Genomic DNA, 22,036 nt, shown 5'->3' with positions numbered 1-22,036 from the left:
TACTACGCATTTCTATCGTAGGAGGTAAAATTAATTTAATATAGAATATGTAGGGACAAATTTATTTTATGCCTAAGTGGGTGCAATATTGATGTCACCAGCAGGTGACCTAGAATCGGGAAACCACCTAGGCTGAGATCCTCCCACCAGCTTCAGGCCCTTTACACTGCGTTCAAGGGCCAGAGTGATGTAAAGAGACTCTCTAAAAGCTTCATAGCTGACTATGGGAGGATCCCCCCAGCACAGGCACTGTGAAAAGACAGTCATAAGGCTGCCCTTCAAGGACTACCCCTTATAAGCCATAGCATGGGGGTCATGCCCGGGTTGGACAAAGGGCAGAAGGGGCCCCAGCACACAGCACTGCAGAGATTCAAGGCAGCGCTATGACCTGTAGGGCAGCCCAGGGGTAAATACCATAATTTAGCTTAGGCAGCCTTTGGAGGCCTATCTATGCCAAGGCTTGAAGCCACCGTCCCCTTGGTCGGGGCATCTAATCTCAGCCCTGAGGGCTATGTTCTTCTGCACAGAACATAAGGTGGGTGGAACATACTGAGTCTTCATACAACATTCTGAGTCACAGTATTAGGATTCCTGTGGACGTCAATGGACTCCTGTTTGGATTATTTTTCTTAGTTTGTTTTTAATGGAGCATTGTAAAACAATAAGACAAGGCAGGTGCGATGACATAAACGATCAATGAATGATTAACTGAATTCAGGCTAATTTGGGCCATCTTTTTGTTCTGTGTTTGTTTAGCATCTAGCATAGTGGGGTTCTGGTTTATGACTTGGGCTTCTAGGAGGTATTGCAATACAGAATGTGTAATAAGATCAGTACTACGCAACTCTTCTATTAAGGATTGTTACTTTTTAAATTTTCCTGTAATGGTTTATTTTTCCCAAGATGAGTGGGAAAGCAGATTTTCCTTCCATCCGATATCTGACCTGCCACCTCCAGAGCCATATGTACCAATGAACAAAAGTTACCCCAGTAAACTAGCAAGGAATGAAAGCAGAAGTAAGTTGTTTCTTTGTTGGGTTTTTATTTATTTATTTATTGCCAAATATTGTTAATTTTGAAAGATAATAGTCAGGCCTTCAGATGGCCTAGTGATGGATCTGGTGAAAGAACCTATACAGATTAGTGGAGGATAGGTATATTTATAACTGGGAACAATTTGCATCTGTATGTATCTGCTTTCCCTTAGTAGACTGAGTTTACTAATTTCTCTGCTAATTACCATTATCCCTTTTCTGTTAGCTATTGGCTATGCACACCATCCAACCTAAAAACTCATAATTCTGCCTTCAGACATGCAAAAACAACTCCCATTCGGATTGTAAAGGTGTTGAAGGGCAGAATAGGGCCTAATAGATCTACCAACATTTTTGTTGTTGTTGACTTGAAGAAATTTAATGGTTGAGTTCTCATGTATACAAATAGTGTAGGTGTTACCTGTGCAAGTCCCTCTTCTGTTGTTGAGAATAGACTCTCTAGACACGAAAATATGTAAAATGTCTGGGGAAAAAAATGGGAGAAACCAATGTCCTCTTAATAATTTAAGATTTATAAGTCTAAGGGCCTGATCTTGCACCCTGTCCATGCAGGAAACACTGAAAGATTGTTTGCAGGATCAAGTCCTATGAAACTTGTTACTTTTTTTTTAAATGGGGGGAGGGCCTGGGACTGTATACCCTTCTCAAATTTAATTTGCTTAGTTTTCGGATGAAAATTTTCTTACGGAGAAATGGTGCTTTGAGATTTTATCACACTTAAACTGTAGAACTTCAGTGTTTTTATTAAAAAGAAAAGGAGTACTTGTGGCACCTTAGAGACTAACCAATTTATTTGAGCATAAGCCTTCGTGAGCGACAGCTCACTTCATCATGAATGCATCTGATGAAGTGAGCTGTAGCTCACGAAAGCTTATGCTCAAATAAATTGGTTAGTCTCTAAGGTGCCACAAGTACTCCTTTTCTTTTTGCGAATACAGACTAACACGGCTGCTACTCTGAAACCAGTTTTTTTATTACAATTTGCATTTGTTTTAAAGTCACAGTAGGACTTAATGCCCTTGTAGAAGTGATAACTCTTATTAATGCTAACAAGAGTTATAGATGTGTCTCAAGAGGAGAAAAGAGCCTAAAGGCAGAAAAACCACATGCTTTCCAGGCATTTGTGGCATTAAATATATACTTAATAGGAATTATGCTGTACATCATTTATATTTTTTATCTTGGTAAATAAATCATCCAATAAACTACACACAACTGCTCATAAAATGGATAATACAGGTACTTAAAATGTGTAGTTCTTCACATATCGTTTCATGAGGAGCTTGGGCATGCGTTTCTGTGTAAAAGGAATATATCATGATGAACACAGCCATCTCTTTCTTCTGTTTCTAGATGGCTCTGGCCGAAGAGAAAGAGGTGTCCCACCGCTCCCGCCTATACCGAGGTGAAGTGGGTTTCCAGCCCTTCTGAGGGTGACTGCTGTTTTTAAATGTTTCTTGAATTACTTCTCATGCCCATGTCATTGGAAAGTTGCCTCTTCTGCTTTATTTCCACTTTTGGCTTGTGATTAGGGGTAATTTGAGTATCTGTTAGAGAAGTAAGGTACAGTTTATGAACCATAGTTGCTTAAAACTGTAGATTTTACTTGCTTATATAGCAGGCTGCCATGAAAGGCATTTTGGGGACCATATATAACAATATATATATTCTTACTGTGTCCCGTCCTGTTCCCAGTGATCTTGGTGGGAGTTTTGCCATTGAATTCAACAAGAGCAGGCGTAAGCCCATTGACTAGTTTTGGGTGAAGTAGTTGTAACATTTCAACTACAAATTCCAATAATTTACTGCTGTCTGTCTGGAAACTAATCACATGGGGACAGCACACAGATGAGATTCCCTTGGATCTTTTTTTGCATGCTTCCACGCCCTATCCCGCTTCTGCATGCTACTGCCCAACTTTTATGTGAGTCTGCAAGTTAATAGTTCAACGCAAATTCTTTTGACCATAGTTTAGCCTGTCAGAAGCGTGTGTTTATGCTACAGATAGCCTTCCCTGAGGGTGACAACTAAATGGCATAATCTTCTGACACCCCACGAGCACTGGGCTCCAGCAGAGGCTATCTCCTGCCTTCATTCTCCAGGGGAAAGGTTGCCATGACATGAAGGAGAATCCTCAAAAGAAGAGAGAAAATTGAGAATTCAGCAGTGTAATAGTGTCCTGTATGGCCCTGATGCCTTGTTTTGTAATAGTTTTATGTTGTTAATCTCTACTTGTCCTTTCCATTTGGACATGGATCATGCTGCAGTTATCCATGCCCTCAAAATTGGATTACTGTAATGCTCTTTGTCGGACTACACCTGAAGACTACTCAAACTATGACTAGTACAAAATGCAGCAGCCCCCTTAATTATATGCTCCTTCTGTGAAGCCTGCTAACACCTATGTGCCACAGATTGCATTGGCTTCCCATTTGGTTCTGGGTATAATTCAAGATGTTTTTGACTAATGAAGCTCTGTGTGGTTTGGCTGCTCGAGAAAGTGCTTCTCCCTTGTGTTGCATGGCAATTGAGATCAACTGAGTGCTTGAGTGAATGGCCCTCACTTTTAAATAGGAGAGATCTAGTGGAAGGGCATTTTCTAGTGAAAGCCATAAACTCTGGTACTTTCTGTCCATGCTGGTTCAACAGGGGTGGAGTGTATTGACCTTCTGAGCTTGCTCTATGGCCTACCTGGGTCCAAACTTTTGTTTGAGAGGGTATCAGGAGGATCTGAAGGAAATTCCCTTATTGGGAGAAAGCAAGCCTTTTTTAGGCATTGTGGTGATTGGTGAAATTGCAGAACTGCTTTTAAATATTGTACGTAAGCAAAGAGTGTTTGTTTAGTTCATTTTATAAACTGATATAAACAAGTGGAAAAAGACATTTGGAAATCATAGGAGGACTTTGATTCTGGATTTGAGCGTGGCTGATGAATGTATCTCTGTCAGCTGGACTTCTGAAAGTTAGCTTTGAAGAATAACTATCCGTCACCTCCCCACCAATCTCTGACTCTCTCAACGTGCTCATTGGAGTCCCCAGGAAGTCCTCACTGATGGAATTGTTTCATACTGTGTTGCTCATTAAATCAGAGGAAGAAGCCATGCAGGTTAGAAATATATTGGGCTAAATGCCTCTCCCCGCCCAGCAGTGGAAAACATGATTCCTGATTCAGCTCTGCAGGTTTTGTTACGGTATGATACTTTTGAGCCCAGCACTTGAATATCTGCAGGGGGGTGGGTTGGCAGAAGAGACTCTTCAAAATGAACATTGAACCCTAGGGAAACATGTCCAGTAGGACCTTCTCCATTATGTGACTGTGCAGTGGCAGAGCCCACCCTGCCTTACAATCTGTGCAATCCTGTTGACAACAGGGTAGGATTTGAACATGATAAATACAGCTTTGCCTTTCCAGTATGTTTGTTTACAAAGTCCCGTTTGGATTTTTTTACCTATGATGGTATTTGATAAAATACATATTTTTACATTTTGATATCTCTGGGCCTAATTCTGAGATGTGTTCCACGGACCTGATCCTACACTGAAATCCACCCAGCAGCGCGCGTGCGCACATGCAGAGCTGCAGGATCAGAGCCATGTGAGCTTCTTGCACAGATTTCAGAAGAAGCTCCCCCTGTGAAATGTATCTTTGGATCAAGCCCATGTGATCAGTAAATATACTAACATCACTTGTAAGAATGGCACTTAAAAAAAAAAAAAAAACATACGGGCTATGAATATTGAAAGTCTGTATGTGGCTCACTATTGTGTGAGTCTAAAGTCCAAAGAAGATTTAAAACACCTAGTGATATTTATAGGATAAATGATTGTATTCACGCTGTTTAAACTAAAGCACTTATGGCTTTCTGAGGAATGACATCATGGACTTGAGAATACAATATTTTAATGCATCACCCTGCCAAAGTCTTAATAAAATATGAATAGTTATGGAGTGTAACAACTGAGAGCCACTCCAGATGTTATACATTTTTGTAACTTATCTGCATATAGCAAAACAGTTTTACTTTGGCTGTGTCGATGAAAATGCTGTATTTCATTCCTGTAGCTGACTGCACCATCCAAAATACTCCACAATTCGCTTCCTGAGCAGAATTTCTCTATAATAATAACCAAAGCCATAACAAATTAGCGTAAATCTAATTTTAAACTGTGATGTGGGCTTCAGTGAGGGAAGCAAAGAAATCTAATCTGTTTGGAACTGTCTGATTCTTAGCACTTTCGAGTAGAAATTTTTTCAATATGTATACGCTAAGCATCCATAAAACACCTTTGAGAAATGAAAGTATTCATTTTTCCCTCAGATAGTAATAACTGTATATCTTTTGATTGTAAAATTCACCAAATATATTCAAAAAACAGTGCATCATTTTAACATTGAGTATATCATTTTGTATACAAGTAGATATTTGCAATAAGATCAGTATTACAGTATTTATTTCACTATGCATAATGTTTAAAAAAGATACGCATGAAACAAAACTGGTTAATCCAAGGGTGCCTTACTATATTTTAACAAACTTTTGATGTCAAAATAGCAATTACTGCCTTTTTATAAACATTTTAGATGTTTTGCTTTGATGTCTAATGTAAAATACAAAACAGTGCTTATTGAGTGATAATACAATGTTTGAGCTAAGTGTTTGCATTTGTAACATGCTTGATCCACTAATTTCAAAGCGAGTGAAATGTTTGAAAAGACTGCTGGATCAGGCCTTTAATTGGGGTATGAATGGAAGTTTGCTTAATTCCAAATCAATTTCTGGTGTTAATGCATTTGGAAATTAAGTGCATTTACCCCACAGGTTTACAGTCATTGGACCAATGTATCTCTTCTGTTATACTTGTACAATCCAATTAACTTCAGTGGGGCTGTGCAAGTGTATTAGAGGACCACTGACTGACCGTGTTTAGGATTTAGTATGTTTATTTTGGTGGCATGGCATTTTAAACATGCACTCCTTAAACTATCTGTATGTCATCACCTGAGACTCAAATTGTGACAAAGATGACCACTGAAACTCATTTCTATGCAAATCAACCAGATAAATAAAATCAGAGCTTTCTGTGTGAGATGGCCATTTTTATTTATATTTTCTAGTCAGTATTTTTTGATGAAGACCACATGCTATATATCTGTTGGAGTAACTTTCTTGATGCTTTATGACTTTATTCTAGCCACTCTGTTTAGGGATAAGAATTGGACTAAAATTAGACTAGCTTCTGTTCACAGGAATAACTGTTTTACATGTCTGTGGTGAAGTTTGCATCCTATTTATGAGGAAGGTGTGGGGAACTAATTTCCACTTGGGTTTGGGTGTCTTAGTACTATAATTTTGCTATGCAAAAAAATGCAATTAGAAACTACACTTTTCTCCTTTTAGAGTCAAGAATTCTGAGTCTTATGAGCAAACTTATAATTTTAATTCAAACAAAATATTATGTAATGAGAAACCTTGACATAGTCTTTATGGCAACAGAATCTTAGAAAGAGGAAGGAAGAATTTGTGTGCATGGGATTACATAAAAAATGGACTAAATATTGCTATAACAGTTCAAAACAAGACTTATATGTGCTTTTTCAATGTCACATTGTAGTATTGCGAATGTTGATGTCTTACTGTCCAGTAGGAACAAAATCTACTCTGGCATTACATTGGGTGTATAGTTTTCCAAACTGTACTCAACCAGGAAATAATGAGAATACATTGCATGAAATAGTCATTAAAAGAAAAACTGCTAAGGAAAATGTCTCTTCAAGTGAAAAGAGAGGAGGTGAGAAAGCCCTTTAGGCTCCAAAGCATCTAAAGTGAAATCTTCTAGGTTGTTTAATTAGTGTTTAGACCTGCGCAATTGCCGACAAAGGGGAGGTTTTGCAGGTGTTCAATGGGAGCAGCTCGGGCTTATATAAGTTTTTAGTTCCCAAGCGCGTGCAATGGCTATGCAAGTCAAAGAGGAGGAAATGAAGACTATGTGTTCAGAGAAAAAGAATAATGAATCTAATCGAGTATGTTTGAAATACTGTTTAACTTGGTGCACTGATGACAGGCCTGTAATGTAAAGTAATATAAAATGTGCTAAAGGCAACACTTGACATCTGGACTTGCGAAGCCACACAAGACTGTAACAGAGGAAGGAATAGAGCTCAAAATGGTTCCTGAAGAACAAATGAAGCATTTCTCTGAAAGAAATGTGTCAAGTGCAGCTGACAGCCTGCTGTGCTGAGAGAAGATTCTGGTAAATGTGAAGTCTTTGGGAAGCTTAACCAAAATTATCCAGAGCTGAGCTTGGAGCTAAGCTCGCTGGGCTTTTCATAAAATGTTAGTCATTGAGCAGAACAAAAATAACATTTATTTTGTTTGTGATTCTTTTTTTCTATTTTCTGCCCTATGTTAAATAATTTTTTTGCTTTTATTTAAGATAATGAATTGATTGTGGAGACTTACTTTAATTTAGGAACAAACCCTATCAGGTCCTTCAGGAGAGAGGAAGCTGACTACTGATCTTAAAGGGAAGCGGAAGTGTAATAATTAACCTGGACACTCGCTCAAGACTTGCAAAACTTCTTCCCAAATTGGTATATGCCACTTCCTCGCAGCACAGAGTGGGACTAAAAGGATGTCAAGCTTGGTTACAATGATTTTTATATACACTAATTTAATACTTAAATTAGCCTGTTAATTTTGGTTAATGAATGTTACAAATTTACATTGTATCTTATGATACTATACTTATAGGTAGGTATTATTTTAGGGCCAGATCCTACAGACATAGCTGAATAAAGACTTCAGGATTTAGTTCTAAGCAAGACGCACACAAATTTTAAAGTGAGGTGTAATGCCAAACAAAATTGTATACGCGAGGAAAGTGTTATGCATCAAATGTCTCCACTAAACAGGGAGAAGCAAATATTTTGCCTTTTGGAATGCAAACTATCAGGCACTTCCACATTTCCCCAAAGAAGTGTCCTTTCACTCCTCGCAATTCTGCTCTCACTCCTGGTCTTTAGACTTTTCCTATACTTTAGTCCAATTGGAGCCAGTATATAGGGTTAGCACCCCCTAGTCAATGTCTGAAAATACAAGCTGGGCTTCAAGTCTCATTCTCCCTTCAACCTCTCCTCAGAAGTAGAAGGATTATTTAACCCTAGTTAGGATAGTTCACAGCAATAACCCTAAAGCAGCCAATAAGTAGAACCACAAAAATTGGCAGGTGTCTGAATGCCTGAAACTAATTTTAACCGTGTTCTTAAAGTGACTGGATTTCAAGTTAATGGTGTCTCCTTATCACAGTTTATTATTTGTATTCCAGTAGTTCCTAGAGCTCCCAACTGAACATGGAGCTCCATTGTGCTACGTAGCGAACACCTAGTGCGAAAGAGCCCTGACCCCAAGAGCTTGCACTATAAGAAGGGAGAAGGAGAGGAAATATGATTGACAATGATGATGTCTGTGACAAATGTTCTTTTGATGATCAGATCCTTTTGTGAAAGAAGTCCATATAGTACTGCATCTCAATTTACCATCATAAAAATGCAATGGGCTCACCTAATTATTTTTTCCACAGATGGTGAAATTGATGTAATCAGTATAATGGTGCATTCTGAGATGGCCAAACTGTTAAATTCAGGGTACATGCAGAATATAGTCTTTAAAAACACCCATTTTGATGATGGGCAGTTCTCTGGGTTTTTTATTTGCAATTAGTTAAGAGTTGTGTAAGTTCAGCTTCTATAGAAAACCAGGCATAGAATAATCTTGGAAAGGAAGCCACAAAAGATAACTTTGTAAATGTTTAAAATACAGAGGGTAAATTTCATTGCATTCCCATAGGAAACTGCTGCTAATGCTCTCCTTGACTTGTATACCTTCAACAATATTTGTGTGCTAGATCAAAATCTTTTGTCTCAGTTCCTTGGTAAAAAGGTGCAAACAAGGTGCAAACTATTTATAGAAGAAATAGTTCCAGACCAAAGGACATGCTGTTAAACCCCTCCTTGGAAACTTGGAATACTTGAAGGGATTATGATTTCAAAATGGAAATCAAGTGAATAATTTAAATAAAATATTATAAAGGGAGATTGGCGAGAAGTAGAGGAGCTGGGGCCTTGTGTTCCTTAAACTACACTGTCACTGAAAGAAGCTAATTAAGATCAGATGAGTTCATGTTAATATTACAGCTCACATCCATGGTGCACACAGTCTGGTTGACTCTCATACTTTTCAACTGTAAAGTCCTTGGGTAAGAATTTTAAATAAGAGAGGCCAGAAAACTAGGTCAGCAACCATTTTCTTTATTCAGCTGCAACCAAGCATCTGCCTGCCAGCTCCTAAACTTCTTAGTCAGTGAGATGGGGCTAAAACTAAACACAGTAACAGCAGTGCACACAGTAACACAGTCACTCCTACTAATGCTCTTCTCCCAGTACATTATCATTTACCCTCTGCCAGACCACATGGATAGTCATGACATTTGCCCCATGTCTCTGACAGCAAGGAAGTCAAATCTTCAACTTCTAATGCAGTTTATTCAGTGGATTTGGAGCCTAGAAGAAGCTTCCTCACAAATTTCGAGAAGCAAGCCTTCAGGAATGAGGTGTGGCTGTAACCTGGCTGGCTGTGAGCATAAAAAGGACAAGAAGGGGAAGCCTTAATGTGAGAACCAGTGAAAGGTTGTAATAATGGTTACCATATTAGTTGCATTCCAGTAGCACCTAGAGGCCCCAGCTGAGAGATGGGGTCCATTGTGCAATACGATGAACTAAAACATAGTCTTTTTCCCAAGGAGGATAATTTAAAGAGAGAAGACAAAGGGTGGGAGAATGATTTTTTTTTTTAAATTTTAAGTTCTTCTGCAGAAGCCAACTTAACAATAAAGAATAGTAAATATTGCCTGTAATCACAGTATGTGGTGGATTGTCTAAATAATGTATACAGAGTATAAGATAACATGAGTGAGTTCTACAGAACTCAGCCTGCTGGGCTCTTATATTGTTTTGGTTTCATCATTGCCTTTTATTTTTATAACCACTTAATTTCCTTTAAATGCCCCTCTCTATCTTTACATCATTCATTTTTTTTTCTTCCTCAGCTGAAACAAATAACATTTTTATTTCAGAAGTGATGATACTAGTTCCTGTGAGTGCCTTCCTCATTTTGAATCTTAAACTATTTCTTGTTACTTTCTCCTGTATTAGTTAGTTCTGTTAGCACTCATAATGTGCTCTGCGAAAAGAATACATCATCCCTGCCCAAGTAGCCTGTAATCTAAAGCAAGACAAACAAACAGACACAGGGTTTGGGAAAGGGGTCCAACATGCACGCAACTGAATTATATTTTAAGTAGGGAGCATCGCTTTTCAGGGCTAACCTGTGCTCAAAAATAGGAACGTCTGGTATTTGATGGCAGTAGTTTTTACGAACAAATGTTTTAAGCTGTTGGGACTCCGTTTTCAAAAACAGCCTCTAATAATACAAGCGCAACTCTGTCAGTCTATGTTTTCATGCATGAAATTAGTCAAATCAAGTGTGTGTGCACGGAAATCAAATTTGTGTGCAAAGCATACCAGCTCATACATACACACATCAGGTAATTAGCTATCAAGCTGATTTTCTTATGGAAATCTAAGGTTTTGTATGCATCATTCTGATTTGAAAATGTGAGCCTTTATACATACATAGCACTGTGCAAATGATAAGTTCCCCCTCCACCCCCGTTTGCACCAATATTTTGCCATTTATTGCAGAGTGCAACTTTTGATAAACACAAAAACAGTTACCATTAATCTGTCAAACATGATGCATTCCTTGTACTTTCTAATGTGTTGCAGTTTTTCTCTTTGGATAGCAGAGGGCCAAAGGCATCACATGCAATTAAAAATCGATGTGTAAGCCATTTCCTAAGAAGGGAAGGGTATGTGTGGATGAGGAAGAGGTAGCTGAAGTGTTCAGACTATGACAAGAGCTCCGTAAAAGGAAGTGGCTCTGCATGTAAGATACAGCAGCTGTGAAAGCAGTGCACACATTAGTGTCTAGTGTGCAGTCTTATTTCTACTGGGCCAGTTGTCAAAAGGTTGTGGAAAGTGTTGTTTTGTTATACTATCTATAAACCAGCACTTTATTGCTGGAGTCTTGTGAAATCTTTCTGTAGCCTTACTGAAAATAGAAGCTTTCACTTCTGCTATCTTGCAAGTTACTTGCATTACTATGAAAGCAGTGAGACAAGGAAGATGTTTTATTTGAGAATACACAAGTGCATCTATAAGATTCTAAAAAAACCGAGGAGTCCTGGTGGCACCTTAGAGACAAACAAATTTATTTGGGCATAAGCTTTCATGGGCTAGAACCCACTTCATTGGATGCATGGAGTGGAAAATACAGGAGCAGGTATAAATACATGAAAAGATGTGAGTTGCCTTACCAAGTGTGAGGTCAGTCTAATGAGACAATTTACTTAACAGCAGGATACCAAGGGAGGAAAAATAACTTTTGAAGTGGTAATGAGAGTGGCCCATTTCAGACAGTTGACAAGAAGGTGTGAGGGGGAAATTAGTATTGGGGAAATTAGGTTTAGGTTTTGTAATGACCTAGATTTTCTAGTGGCCCTGTTCTTCTTTCTGGCTGATTTCATGGAACACCTTCCCTGAGTCTGCCTGCCTGACCCCTCCCCTTTCTTCATTCAAATTCCTCCTTCAGACTCATTTTTGCTCTACTACCTCCCACAAGTGAATTATTACATATTTAAAAATAAAATAATGCCCAGGTGCCCAAATAACCACATCATTTTATTGCTGGGACCCTCATCCTGCCTGTGCATCTTGAACAAGACTGTAAATTCTTCAGGGTAGGGACCATCTCTTTTTATTTGTCCTGCAAAGTGTCCCACAAACTTGGGGAAAGGGGGCTATAAAAATAATTTTATTGATTAAAAACATTCAAAATTATTTAAAATGTCTGTAGTTGATGGAACAGGTATGGACACACAAGTACATATAACACAATATGAGAGGCCTGCGTATATAGCTCAGTGGTTTGAGCATTGGCGCGCTAAACCCAGAGTTGCGAGTTCAAGTCTTGAGGGGGCCATTTAGGGATCTAGGGCAAAAATTGGGGATTGGTCCTGCTTAGAGTAGGGGGTTTGACTAGATGACCTCCTGAGGTCCCTTCCAACTCGGATATTCTATGTGCACCTCAGGGGCGAGCAAACTTTTTGGCCCGAGGGCCACATCTGGGTATAGAAATTGTATGGCAGGCCATGAATGCTCACAAAGTTGGGGCTGGGGTGCGGGGGGGGGGGGGGCTGAGGGCTCTGGCTCGGAGTGTAGGCTCTCAGGGGCGGCCAGAAATGAGGAGTTCAGGGTGTGGGAGGGGGCTCCGTGCTAGGGCATGGGATTGGGGCAGGGGACCGGGTGAGGGCTCTGGCTGGGGGTGCGGATGAGGTATTTAGGGTGCAGGAAGGTGCTCTGGGCTCGGACTGAGGGGTTTGGAGGGCAGGAGGGGGTGGGAGCACGGGGAGGTGGCTCAGGAGTACAGGCTCCAGATGGTGCCTACCTCAAGCAGCTCCCGGAAGCAGCGGCATGTCCCCACTCCAGCTCCTACGTGGCGGCGCAGCTAGGTGGCTCTGCACGCTGCCCTGTCCACAGGTGCCGCCCCTGAAGCTCCCATTGGGTGTGATTCCCAGCCAATATGAGCTGCTGGGACAGCGCTTGGAGTGGGGGCAGCATGCGGAGGAGAGCCCCCTGGCTGCCCCTATGTGCAGGAGATGGGGGGGGCATGCCACTGCTTCCAGGAGCCAAGTGGAGGGGCCCCAACCCTGCTCCCCAGCTGGAGTGCCAGAGCAGGGCAAGTCCCAGACCCCATCCTCCAGCAGGAGCTCGAGGGCTGGAGTAAAACAATTGGTGGGCCAGATGCGGCCCACAGGCAGTAGTTTGCCCACCCCTGGTATAGCTTCATGTTTAATAAGCAGGAAAAGCATATCTACCTAGACTGGATACTCTCCGCCACCTTCCTGGGAGCATACTGTGTACATGCTGCATATGAATTTCCAGTTGATGGAAATCACAAGTAGTGATAACAAGTAGTGTGCATCTGAAAATGCCCTCGGAGAGACAATTCACCAAACAGCTAATTTCAGTGTTTCAAGCAATTAAAGAGGTTTACACAGTATATTGTGCAAGTGGCATAACATAGCATGGCATATTATAGCAGTAAGTCACTAAAAAGGACATTCAAAAAAATAGTGGCCCAATTTTTGCATTAAATTATTCTGCTGTATCCATAATGTTACTCTAGATTTACACTGGTATAACTCAGCACAGAAATTGGCCCATTTAAAAAAAAAAAAATCTATTCCCTCAGTCTGGTTTCACTGATAGCTTATGTCTCATTGCAATTTTTATCTTAAATATATATATTTGAGACCTTTCTCTTTCTCCATCTTTTTTATTTTTGGTAGGTGGATTCATATTTTCCCTCCAGTGGAATTAAGTTACCTTTTAAGAATCCCTTAAGTTTTAAAAAACAAAAGATAGTTTCTAAGCCCTACAATCCTGCAATTTACTGAGCCCTATTGAAATAAATTGGTGAGATACTTGCTACACTGAAGTCCTTGGCAAAATGCCCATGGACTTCAGTGGGACAAGGCTTCATGTGGCTCAGGGGTCTGCACGCCCAGCATCACTAATAGGATTGTGGGTTTTGTTCCTTAGGTACATTTCAGAATATTTCCTCTTGGTTTACAATGTGATCTGTAATTATGTTGGCTCCGTACCAATTTGGATTCTAATTTGCAAAGAAAAAAAGTGTCTACTAGCTTGTTGTCAGTAGACAACACCTTGACTTTCTGAATTTTGGCATTAAATCTCAGATTACTGCAAAAATTGTGTTTTTTCCCCAGAATGTTCTTTACTTAAGAAAGCAAAGATGGTGTTTTCCAAAAGAGCACTAGGTGGCGCTTATGATTTGTTCACATAAACCTTTGCATTGCAATCATAAGGGACTACAACATCTATAAGGTCATAGTCAAATTATGAAATTATATAATTTATAAATTACTTTTGATCAATATTTTACTTCATGTGAGAACAAAATGTATTTTTATATTTTAAGGTATATTCCCAACTCACAAAATATTTTGTTTTTAACCTCTTTGAGCAGAACTATAGCTATGAAAATTTAAAGTTAGTGACAACAGTACCTTTCTATCTTTTGCCTGCTGGTACAGCAACTTGTAAAATGACTCACGTATAATCTAGACAGGGCCTGATTCTCCACTCAGTCACACAAGTTTTATGTCAGTGTAACTCCATCAACCAACCTAAACCTGGTGTAACAAAGTGGAGAATCAGCTCCATAATTTTGTTACAAGAACGGATTCAGAGGGAAGGCAGGTTACTATTAGCATTTTAAAATATAAATAAAAAACCCCACATCCATTATTATAGCTAAACTGATAGAAGCAGAACAGAAGTTGAGAATTTAAACACTGTTCAGAAAGAATAAAGGAAGAAGGGAGGGCTGCCATCACTGAAAATATTCAGATCTAGAAACAGATACCCATCTCTTAAGGACCTTTAAGAATAATTAAATCAGTTCTGTGATCCAAAGATCTGGCACACGTGATCCATTTGAGGTCTCTTGCAACCCAAATGTGACAGTGTGTACCCACCCACACTGGTTCAGCAAGGATAAACCACACTCTGTGGCTGAGGAGGCCTAGGTATAAAAGAGAGTAGCTCAGCTCACTCTGGACTGGCTGCTGAAGGGAGTACATGTGTTTGCAGTCTCCTGCGAAGAGCCTACCAGAGCACCAAGACACAGGAGCCAGCCGAGTCTCCAGCCGACCCGCAGCTGCACACCACCACCAACAGAGGAGAGACAACAGAAGCCTCAAAACTACCAGTCTCGGAAGAAAGGGTAGGAAGTAGCCCAGAGGAACTAGACAATGATCTGGTTATGGAATCAGAGCTATACTCTGTGTGTTTTGGAAGGACCCCGGCTGAGTCTATGCTGGATTTTCCCCCACCTACTCCCCCAGACAGGGCCCTGAGTTGGGACCTGGTGGAGTAGGGAGGGCCCGACTGCTACCCACCCCAGTGGCAGCCCACTCTACTCTGGCCATGGGGCCGTGCAGTCCCACAGAGGAGGGCAGTCTTACTGACACTGGCCACTAGGCTGTGCTCTCTTGGGAGTCAGGGCTGTGGTGTGGGCAATTAGGTTACTCGGGCTGCCAACCCCCTACTTTAATTCCCCCACAAACCAGCACTCCTCTGATGAGGGTACTTACCCCACAACATCAAATGATTCTAAAAACTTGAAGGGTTAAAATAAAATGCAAAATCATTAAATATGAGAAGCAATGGGGGAGAGGAAGGAAGAGGAACTGTGAAGCATGTGCAGAGCAGTGGAGAAGACGAAGCATGAAGGCATGTGCAAGAGCACAGGAGAAGGATGTACCAGTAGCATGTACGCAGGAGTGCAGGAACAACAAGGGACATGGTAGCATGTGTATGGAACAGAGGAACAAAAGATTTGGAATTAGGAGGGGGAGATGAAATGAACAACAAAAAGAACTGGTCTGATGGGGTTTTCTACCCGAAACAGACAACACAAAAAAAGATACAGTAATTGCAATGTAATGTTTAACTGCACGTGTACAAATTCATTAAATGAGAGATGTGCTTTCCGAAACGTTGTAAGCTGCTGTTGTTTCCATAGGGATATACTGTGCTCACAAACAGAATCATGATAAGCAGGGGAGATCGTTCGATTAAGGTCTGACCAACAGTGAAAAGGTTTCAACATACACCATTCAAAAACTCATGCATGATATGTAGGTGTCAAAAGTGGCTTTGGTTTTCCAAATGAATTAGTTTGTCACCAGCTGGCATGCTAGTCAAGTCTTGCAGATTTCTTATCAAAAAGACAGTTTATTTTATGCAACTTATCTGAGTGCAAGTTTCCTTAGCAAAGTCAGAGAGGGCTTGCAAGCAGTGTTTGACAACTGGAGTTACAACTGCTAATCTCATTCCATTTCTTTCTTTTGATAGAATCAAAATGAATTTAATTTTCTCACAATGACCATGGATAACAACTCTTAAATGAGTGCAGACATGATGGAAGGAAATGACAGTCACAATACCAGTAACTGTCTTTATACAGTCAAGTGAATGAAAGTGGCTTCACATGGAAACTAGCCACAACTCACATTTCATTACATCATGTGGTGGTTCCTCAGCTAATTCAAAGCAAACATATACAATGTATAATAACTTCAATGTCTATATACTGTACACTGTATAAACTAATGCTACTCAAATATACAGCTATTTCTAAATCATAACATAAAACTGGAAGACAAAAACTTTTTCATTTCAAATAACAAATCCCCTAGATTAACCACTCATAAAGCAGTATGTTAGAACAGTGAAGTTTAGAATTCTACTTGATAGGGCCACTATTTCTTTTGGCATTTTTTTACCCTGCAGTTTGACACGTTCACACAGTATTGAAGGGCAGTCTAGGGTTTGTACTTTGACTTGTCAGACTGATTTGTTTGCTGTGCTAGCTTTCCAGAAGCTGTCATCTCTGTGCCAATGATCACGCTGCTTTTTTCACAATATCTTTGCATCGCTTTGTCTGTCTCCCTCATAAATTTTTAGGCCAAATCCTGGTCCTACTGAAATCATTGGGAGTTTTGCTACTGACTTCACTGAGACCTCTCTGTGGATCCTTATACATTATACTCTGCAAGGGGGGTGAATTTCACCCTGTATAACTTTGTCTTTTGGTGCCTAGTGCCTTACAAGAAGAGGATGTTTCCATTTCAGTAAAGCTGTCCTTGCAGAAGCATTGCTGCCATTCTGGTTTGCAGAATTTCATAAAGATTTGTCTCTTATCATTTGACATGGAAGGTTGAAGATTATAACTATGACATTTTTCTTCTCTTTGATACGCCAGTGCTGATAAGCAGCCACCTCACAGAACCCCCTGGTGACCTCAGAGTAGTCCTGCACATAGCGTCTCACCTCAGTTTCACTTCTTGGATCCCCAAATAAACTCCACAGAGTTTTACCAGCCCTCTTTAGGGTCTGATTTATTACCTTAAAGTTCAAAAGTAAACAACCCCCACGCCCAGTACAGTCCAAACTTCCCATGTTCAGACAGAGACCTTCCTGCCTCAGCAGGCTTCTCTTGCCCCTTCCTTGCTGGAGCAATTTCTCTGCTCTCAGAGTATTCCTTTGAGAAGCCTCTATCACTCTCTCTAGTCTCACTAAAGCCCCTCCACCACCTTACTGTGGGCTCCTTCTGCTCTTCATAGGAAAGTGCTTCATTCCTCTCAGGTGCGGCTCATTCTGCAATCAGCCTTGGCTTGGCCTCAGACTCTCCAGGGCAAACAACCCGATTACATCCAGCAACATATGCCCATGTTTCAGATATAAAATAAGGTGGAAGTTATCATAGGCTGTAAACATGGACTTCAAGCTTTTGTGTGATACTGTGATGGTTCCAGATTTGATGTTCCAATCTTCCCTACAGAAAATACCAATTTGGTTCTGGTACCCAATTTAGACACCACAATGACTGGTACTATTGTAAAATGCTAGACAAGCAGATGGGTAACTTGATCAATGAGGACGATGTTTGACAAAGGTAAGAGAAGGTAATTGAAGATGCAAATTTACTTTGTTGTGTTTGAGGTCATTGGTGTGATGCTAGGTCTTATAAGCTTATGAGTTATGTTGTTCCAGTTTAGCTGTTATGTTTTGGTTTTTTTCAGCTGAGTAGTATAACTGTCTTGGCAAAACTATAGGTGATAAACTGGATGTCATATGGCATATGTGCAATAAGAGCATTGTCATCCACATAGAGAAGTTCCTATGCAATATCTTCATTTACTTTTGGTACGTGTGTTCCATTGCCACATTCCCCCCTGCAATTGGTAGTATTTTGGTGAGATGAAGAGAAATTTCAAGAAGTCTTTCAATCTGTTCATTTTAAAGCACTTGCCAGAAGTTGTTCAATGTTTAATACAAATGCCTGGTATGACATTTCAGGTGGCATCATCAATCTGTTGCTGTACAGAAGAAACCAAAGAAACTTCATATCAAAACATATCCCTGCTACATTCCATTTGCTATTACAAAATGGATCCATGAGAATTTGGTCTACAATTACTCCAGCTTATTCTATCATGCAGTTGGAGAGTGACATGCATTAATATTTCTGGACAGGAATTTCCACAGTCAGTGTTGTAAAGTTAGCAGTGACAGCATACAGGTCCCGGTCTTGTTCACTATATTTTTCTTGTAAGCAACAAGCAGCGTGATAGTAGTGCTTCTTTTTGATTTAAAGTTACAAGCCCCAACTCTCTGCTGGCATAAACCCATTGCCTTCAACAAGTTTTCACAGAACATTGGGGTTCTGTCAATAACAAAGAAGCACTTGAGTAAGTATTTTTCATGAGTAAGTAACAGAGAGAAAGGAGATTACGTAAAAGGTGCTATTCTCTTCTTTCAATTGTGTCTACAATTGCTAACAATGGTTGTATCCATAAGTCTCTAAGTGTTCCATGTTGTTCTAAAATAAATGAACAGCTGGCTGGAAATTACACTGCTACTATATTGGTAGAACTCAAGGTGTATTTCATCCTGATTCATTTGTGTGTACCATAATTACCTCTGCCTGCTCATCTCCTTCCAAAAGTAGTGATACCCCTGTCTTCCTGCAAAGGTCAATCATTGTCACATTCTACTGGGAGCTTATTTTGTGATGTTCAGTGGTGTTTAAGGCAGGGTTAGCTGCACTGCCTATTATTAAGATTGCCTGACACTACTATCAGATTCGGCAGCAGGTAGCTAAGGCTAGAGGTGGCTCCAGTCAACCTAAATCCAGCTCCACTGGTGAAACCCAGATGTGCACTATGTGATGCTGTGATGGGCTCCTCAAGCTGCCTCCTAGCAAGCCAATGGGCCAGAACAGGGAGCCAGGCCTAGGCCAGCACCAGGGGACAGGAGCAGAGCCGCCACTGCCCAGGGTGAGTGCTGGATGGGCCCATACCCCAGGCCTCCCCTCTGCACCAGGCTGGGATAGATCTGCGCACGGACCCCCCCACAAACAATATTTTCATCCTTCACCTGTGATTAGAGATCCCTGCTTTCAGCTACTTAGAACTTCAAACTTTAGATGTTTGCCTGGAGTTTTCCGTGCTGGGTGTCCGCCTCAGGCTGCAATTTTATTTTTATTTTTTAAATTTCAGCCAAAACTGTTGAGCAAGTTCTGAGAATGAGGCTAGGGGAAAACACATTGTTTTGCCAATATTAAAATGTTTTTGAAACTTTCTTTGAAAAGCTCTAGGGCCTTTGACCGCTCCAGCATTGCTCCAAACTTTTACAGGGTGCAGGTAAATATAACTCTGATGTTCTCTTATGAATGCTACGTCCTCATCACACAATGATTCAACACATTCCAGCTCTGAGCTACCAGGACTCAAAAGGGCTTCCCTGTAATAGCTGCTCCAGGCTGGGGTGGGACCAGGCACTGGAACTGACAACAAAGAGCTTGTCTCTCCTTTGCTCTTGATGACACTCTTGTCCCTACCCCCAGGCTCAGGCAGAGTGGAGGAAGCTGTCTGATTGGATGCAGAGGAGACAAAAGCCAGTCCTGGGGTGAGGAGAGGAAAAGGAGAAGATTGGGACAAGGCTTCTGGTGAGAATGGGATGAGTAGGAGGGTGCAGAGAAGAAGTGTGCCTGGGAGGTGGAGTAGGAGAGCCAGTGTGGGATGAAGGGGAGAGACAGATCAGACAAGGAGCCAGGAGGGAGGAACTCCTGACTTACAGCTAGGCAAAGGATTTGGGGCCGGAGAGGGAGACTAGGAATGGTTGTGTAAGGAGACTGGATCTGGGATGAGAAGCCTGAGTAGTGGAGACTGGGGGACTCGGTAGGCAAAGAGAAGGGGACTGGGACAAGGAGCCAGGAGGAGAGGGGAAAAAGAGCAGGATTTGGACAAGGACAGATTGGAGGGGACGAAGTAGAGGGAGTCAAGTTTGGTGTCATGGGCAGAAATATCTGTGACCATTACAGCACACTCCCCTCCAGATCAGTTATTCCTTTGGCTCAAGTGGCAGAGGTCTGTATAGTGGATCTAAAGGTTTCAGATCTGCTGATGAACCAGGTGGGTCTCACTATGATGCTATATGATAGAATTTTGAGGAGGGGAGGGGAGTTCACTTTGCTTTTTTAAAACTTGGGATATTACCCACCCATCCACATACACAAAATTGTAAGTGAAAGAACTAGGGCTGTCAATTAATTGCAATTAACTCATGTGATTAACTCAAAAAAATTAACCGCAATTAAAAACATTAATCGTGATTAATCACACTGTTAAACAATAGAACACCAATTGAAATTATTAAATATTTTTGGAAGTTTTTCTACATTTTCAAATATATTGATTTCTATTACAACACAGAATACAAAGTGTATAATGCTTACTTTATATTATTATTTTTATTAGAAATATTGGCACTGTAAAAAACAAAAGAAATAGCATTTTTCAGTTCACTTCATACAAGTACTATAGTGCAATCTCTTTATCATGAAAGTGTAACTTACAAATGTAGATTTTTTTTATTACAGAACTGCACTCAAAAACAAAACAATGTAAAACTTTAGAGCCTACAAGTCCACTCAGTCCTACTTCTTGTTCAGCCAATTGCAAAGACAAACAAATTTGTTTACATTTACGGAAGATACTGCTGCCTGCTTCTTAATTATAATGTCACCTGAAAGTGAGAACAGGCGTTCGCATGGCACTTTTGTAGCCAGTGTTGCAAGGTATTTATATGCCAGATCTGCTAAACATTCATATGCCTCTTCATGCTTCGACCACCATTCCAGAGGACATGTTTCCATGCTGATAATGCTTATTAAAAAAAATAATGAGCTAATTAAATTTGTGACTGGACTTCTTGGGGGGAATTGAATCATAGAATATCAGGGTTGGAAGGGACCTCAGGAGGTTATCTAGTCCAACCCCCTGCTCAAAGCAGGACCAATACCCAACTAAATCATCCCAGCCAAGCTTTGTCAAGCCTGAACTCAAAAACCTCTAAGGAAGGAGATTCCACCACCTCCCTAGGTAACCCATTCCAGTACTTCACCACACTCCTAGTGAAAAAGTTTTTCCCTAATATCCAACCTAAACCTCCCCCACTGCAACTTGATACCATTATTCCTAGTTCTGTCATATGGTACCACTGAGAACAATCTAGATCCATCCTCTTTGGAACCCCCTTTCAGGTAGTTGAAAGCAGCTATCAAATCCCCCCTCATTCTTCTCTTCTGCAGACTAAATAATTCCAGCTCCCTCAGCCTCTCCTCATAAGTCATGTGCTCCAGCCCCCTAATCATTTTTGTTGCCCTCCGCTGGACCCTTTCTAATTTTTCCACATCCTTCTTGTAGTGTGGGGCCCAAAACCGGACACAGTATCCCAGATGTGGCCTCACTGATGCCGAATAGAGGGGAACGATCACGTCCCTTGATCTGCTGGCAATGCTCCTACTTATACAGCCCAAAATGCCATTAGCTTTCTTAGCAACAAGGGCACACTGTTGACTCATATCCAGCTTCTAATCCACTGTATAGGAAGAGCCCCTGTGTGGCAATACCTCAGAGGGCAGGATGATGACCTGTTATATTATTTCTTTTCTTTCTGTATGGGGTGGTATGAAGGGGTGTACCTGGCCCTTTGAGGCCCCCTGCTGGAGGCCTTGCGATGCTACCTTATCCTGTCCCAGATAAGGGGGGGTCCTCTGGGCCTACCTAGAAAGACTGCAGAGAAGCAGCCAATCAGCGTGCAGCAGATTCAAATAAAAGGAGTTGCAGGGCCTGAGCAGCTCAGTTGCTGGCTGGGACCAGATGGGCTAGGAGACAGCAAAACTCTCCAAGCAAGGAAGCCTCGGAGA

General features: G+C 40.9%; 1 protein-coding gene across 12 annotated transcripts in view; it reads left to right on the top strand.

The window, feature by feature from the left end:
- WIPF1 (WAS/WASL interacting protein family member 1) overlaps positions 1-22,036 on the top strand; it is a 100,116-nt gene that overhangs the window by 70,890 nt on the left and 7,190 nt on the right. For 11 of the 12 annotated variants that reach the window (XM_073305915.1, XM_073305907.1, XM_073305910.1 and 8 more), the window contains 3 exons: positions 904-1,017; positions 2,409-2,460; positions 19,673-19,774. In XM_073305915.1, coding sequence (XP_073162016.1) covers positions 904-1,017; positions 2,409-2,460; positions 19,673-19,774 — 268 coding nt within the window. The remainder of the gene's footprint in view (positions 1-903; positions 1,018-2,408; positions 2,461-19,672; positions 19,775-22,036) is intronic. The other variant, XM_073305917.1, reaches the window with a different exon arrangement.

This window comes from Lepidochelys kempii, chromosome 11 (assembly GCF_965140265.1).
Source record: "Lepidochelys kempii isolate rLepKem1 chromosome 11, rLepKem1.hap2, whole genome shotgun sequence".
Classification (NCBI taxonomy): Eukaryota; Metazoa; Chordata; order Testudines; family Cheloniidae; genus Lepidochelys; species Lepidochelys kempii.
Note: the sequence above shows the minus strand (reverse complement) of the source record. Positions and strands in the feature narration are given on the sequence as shown.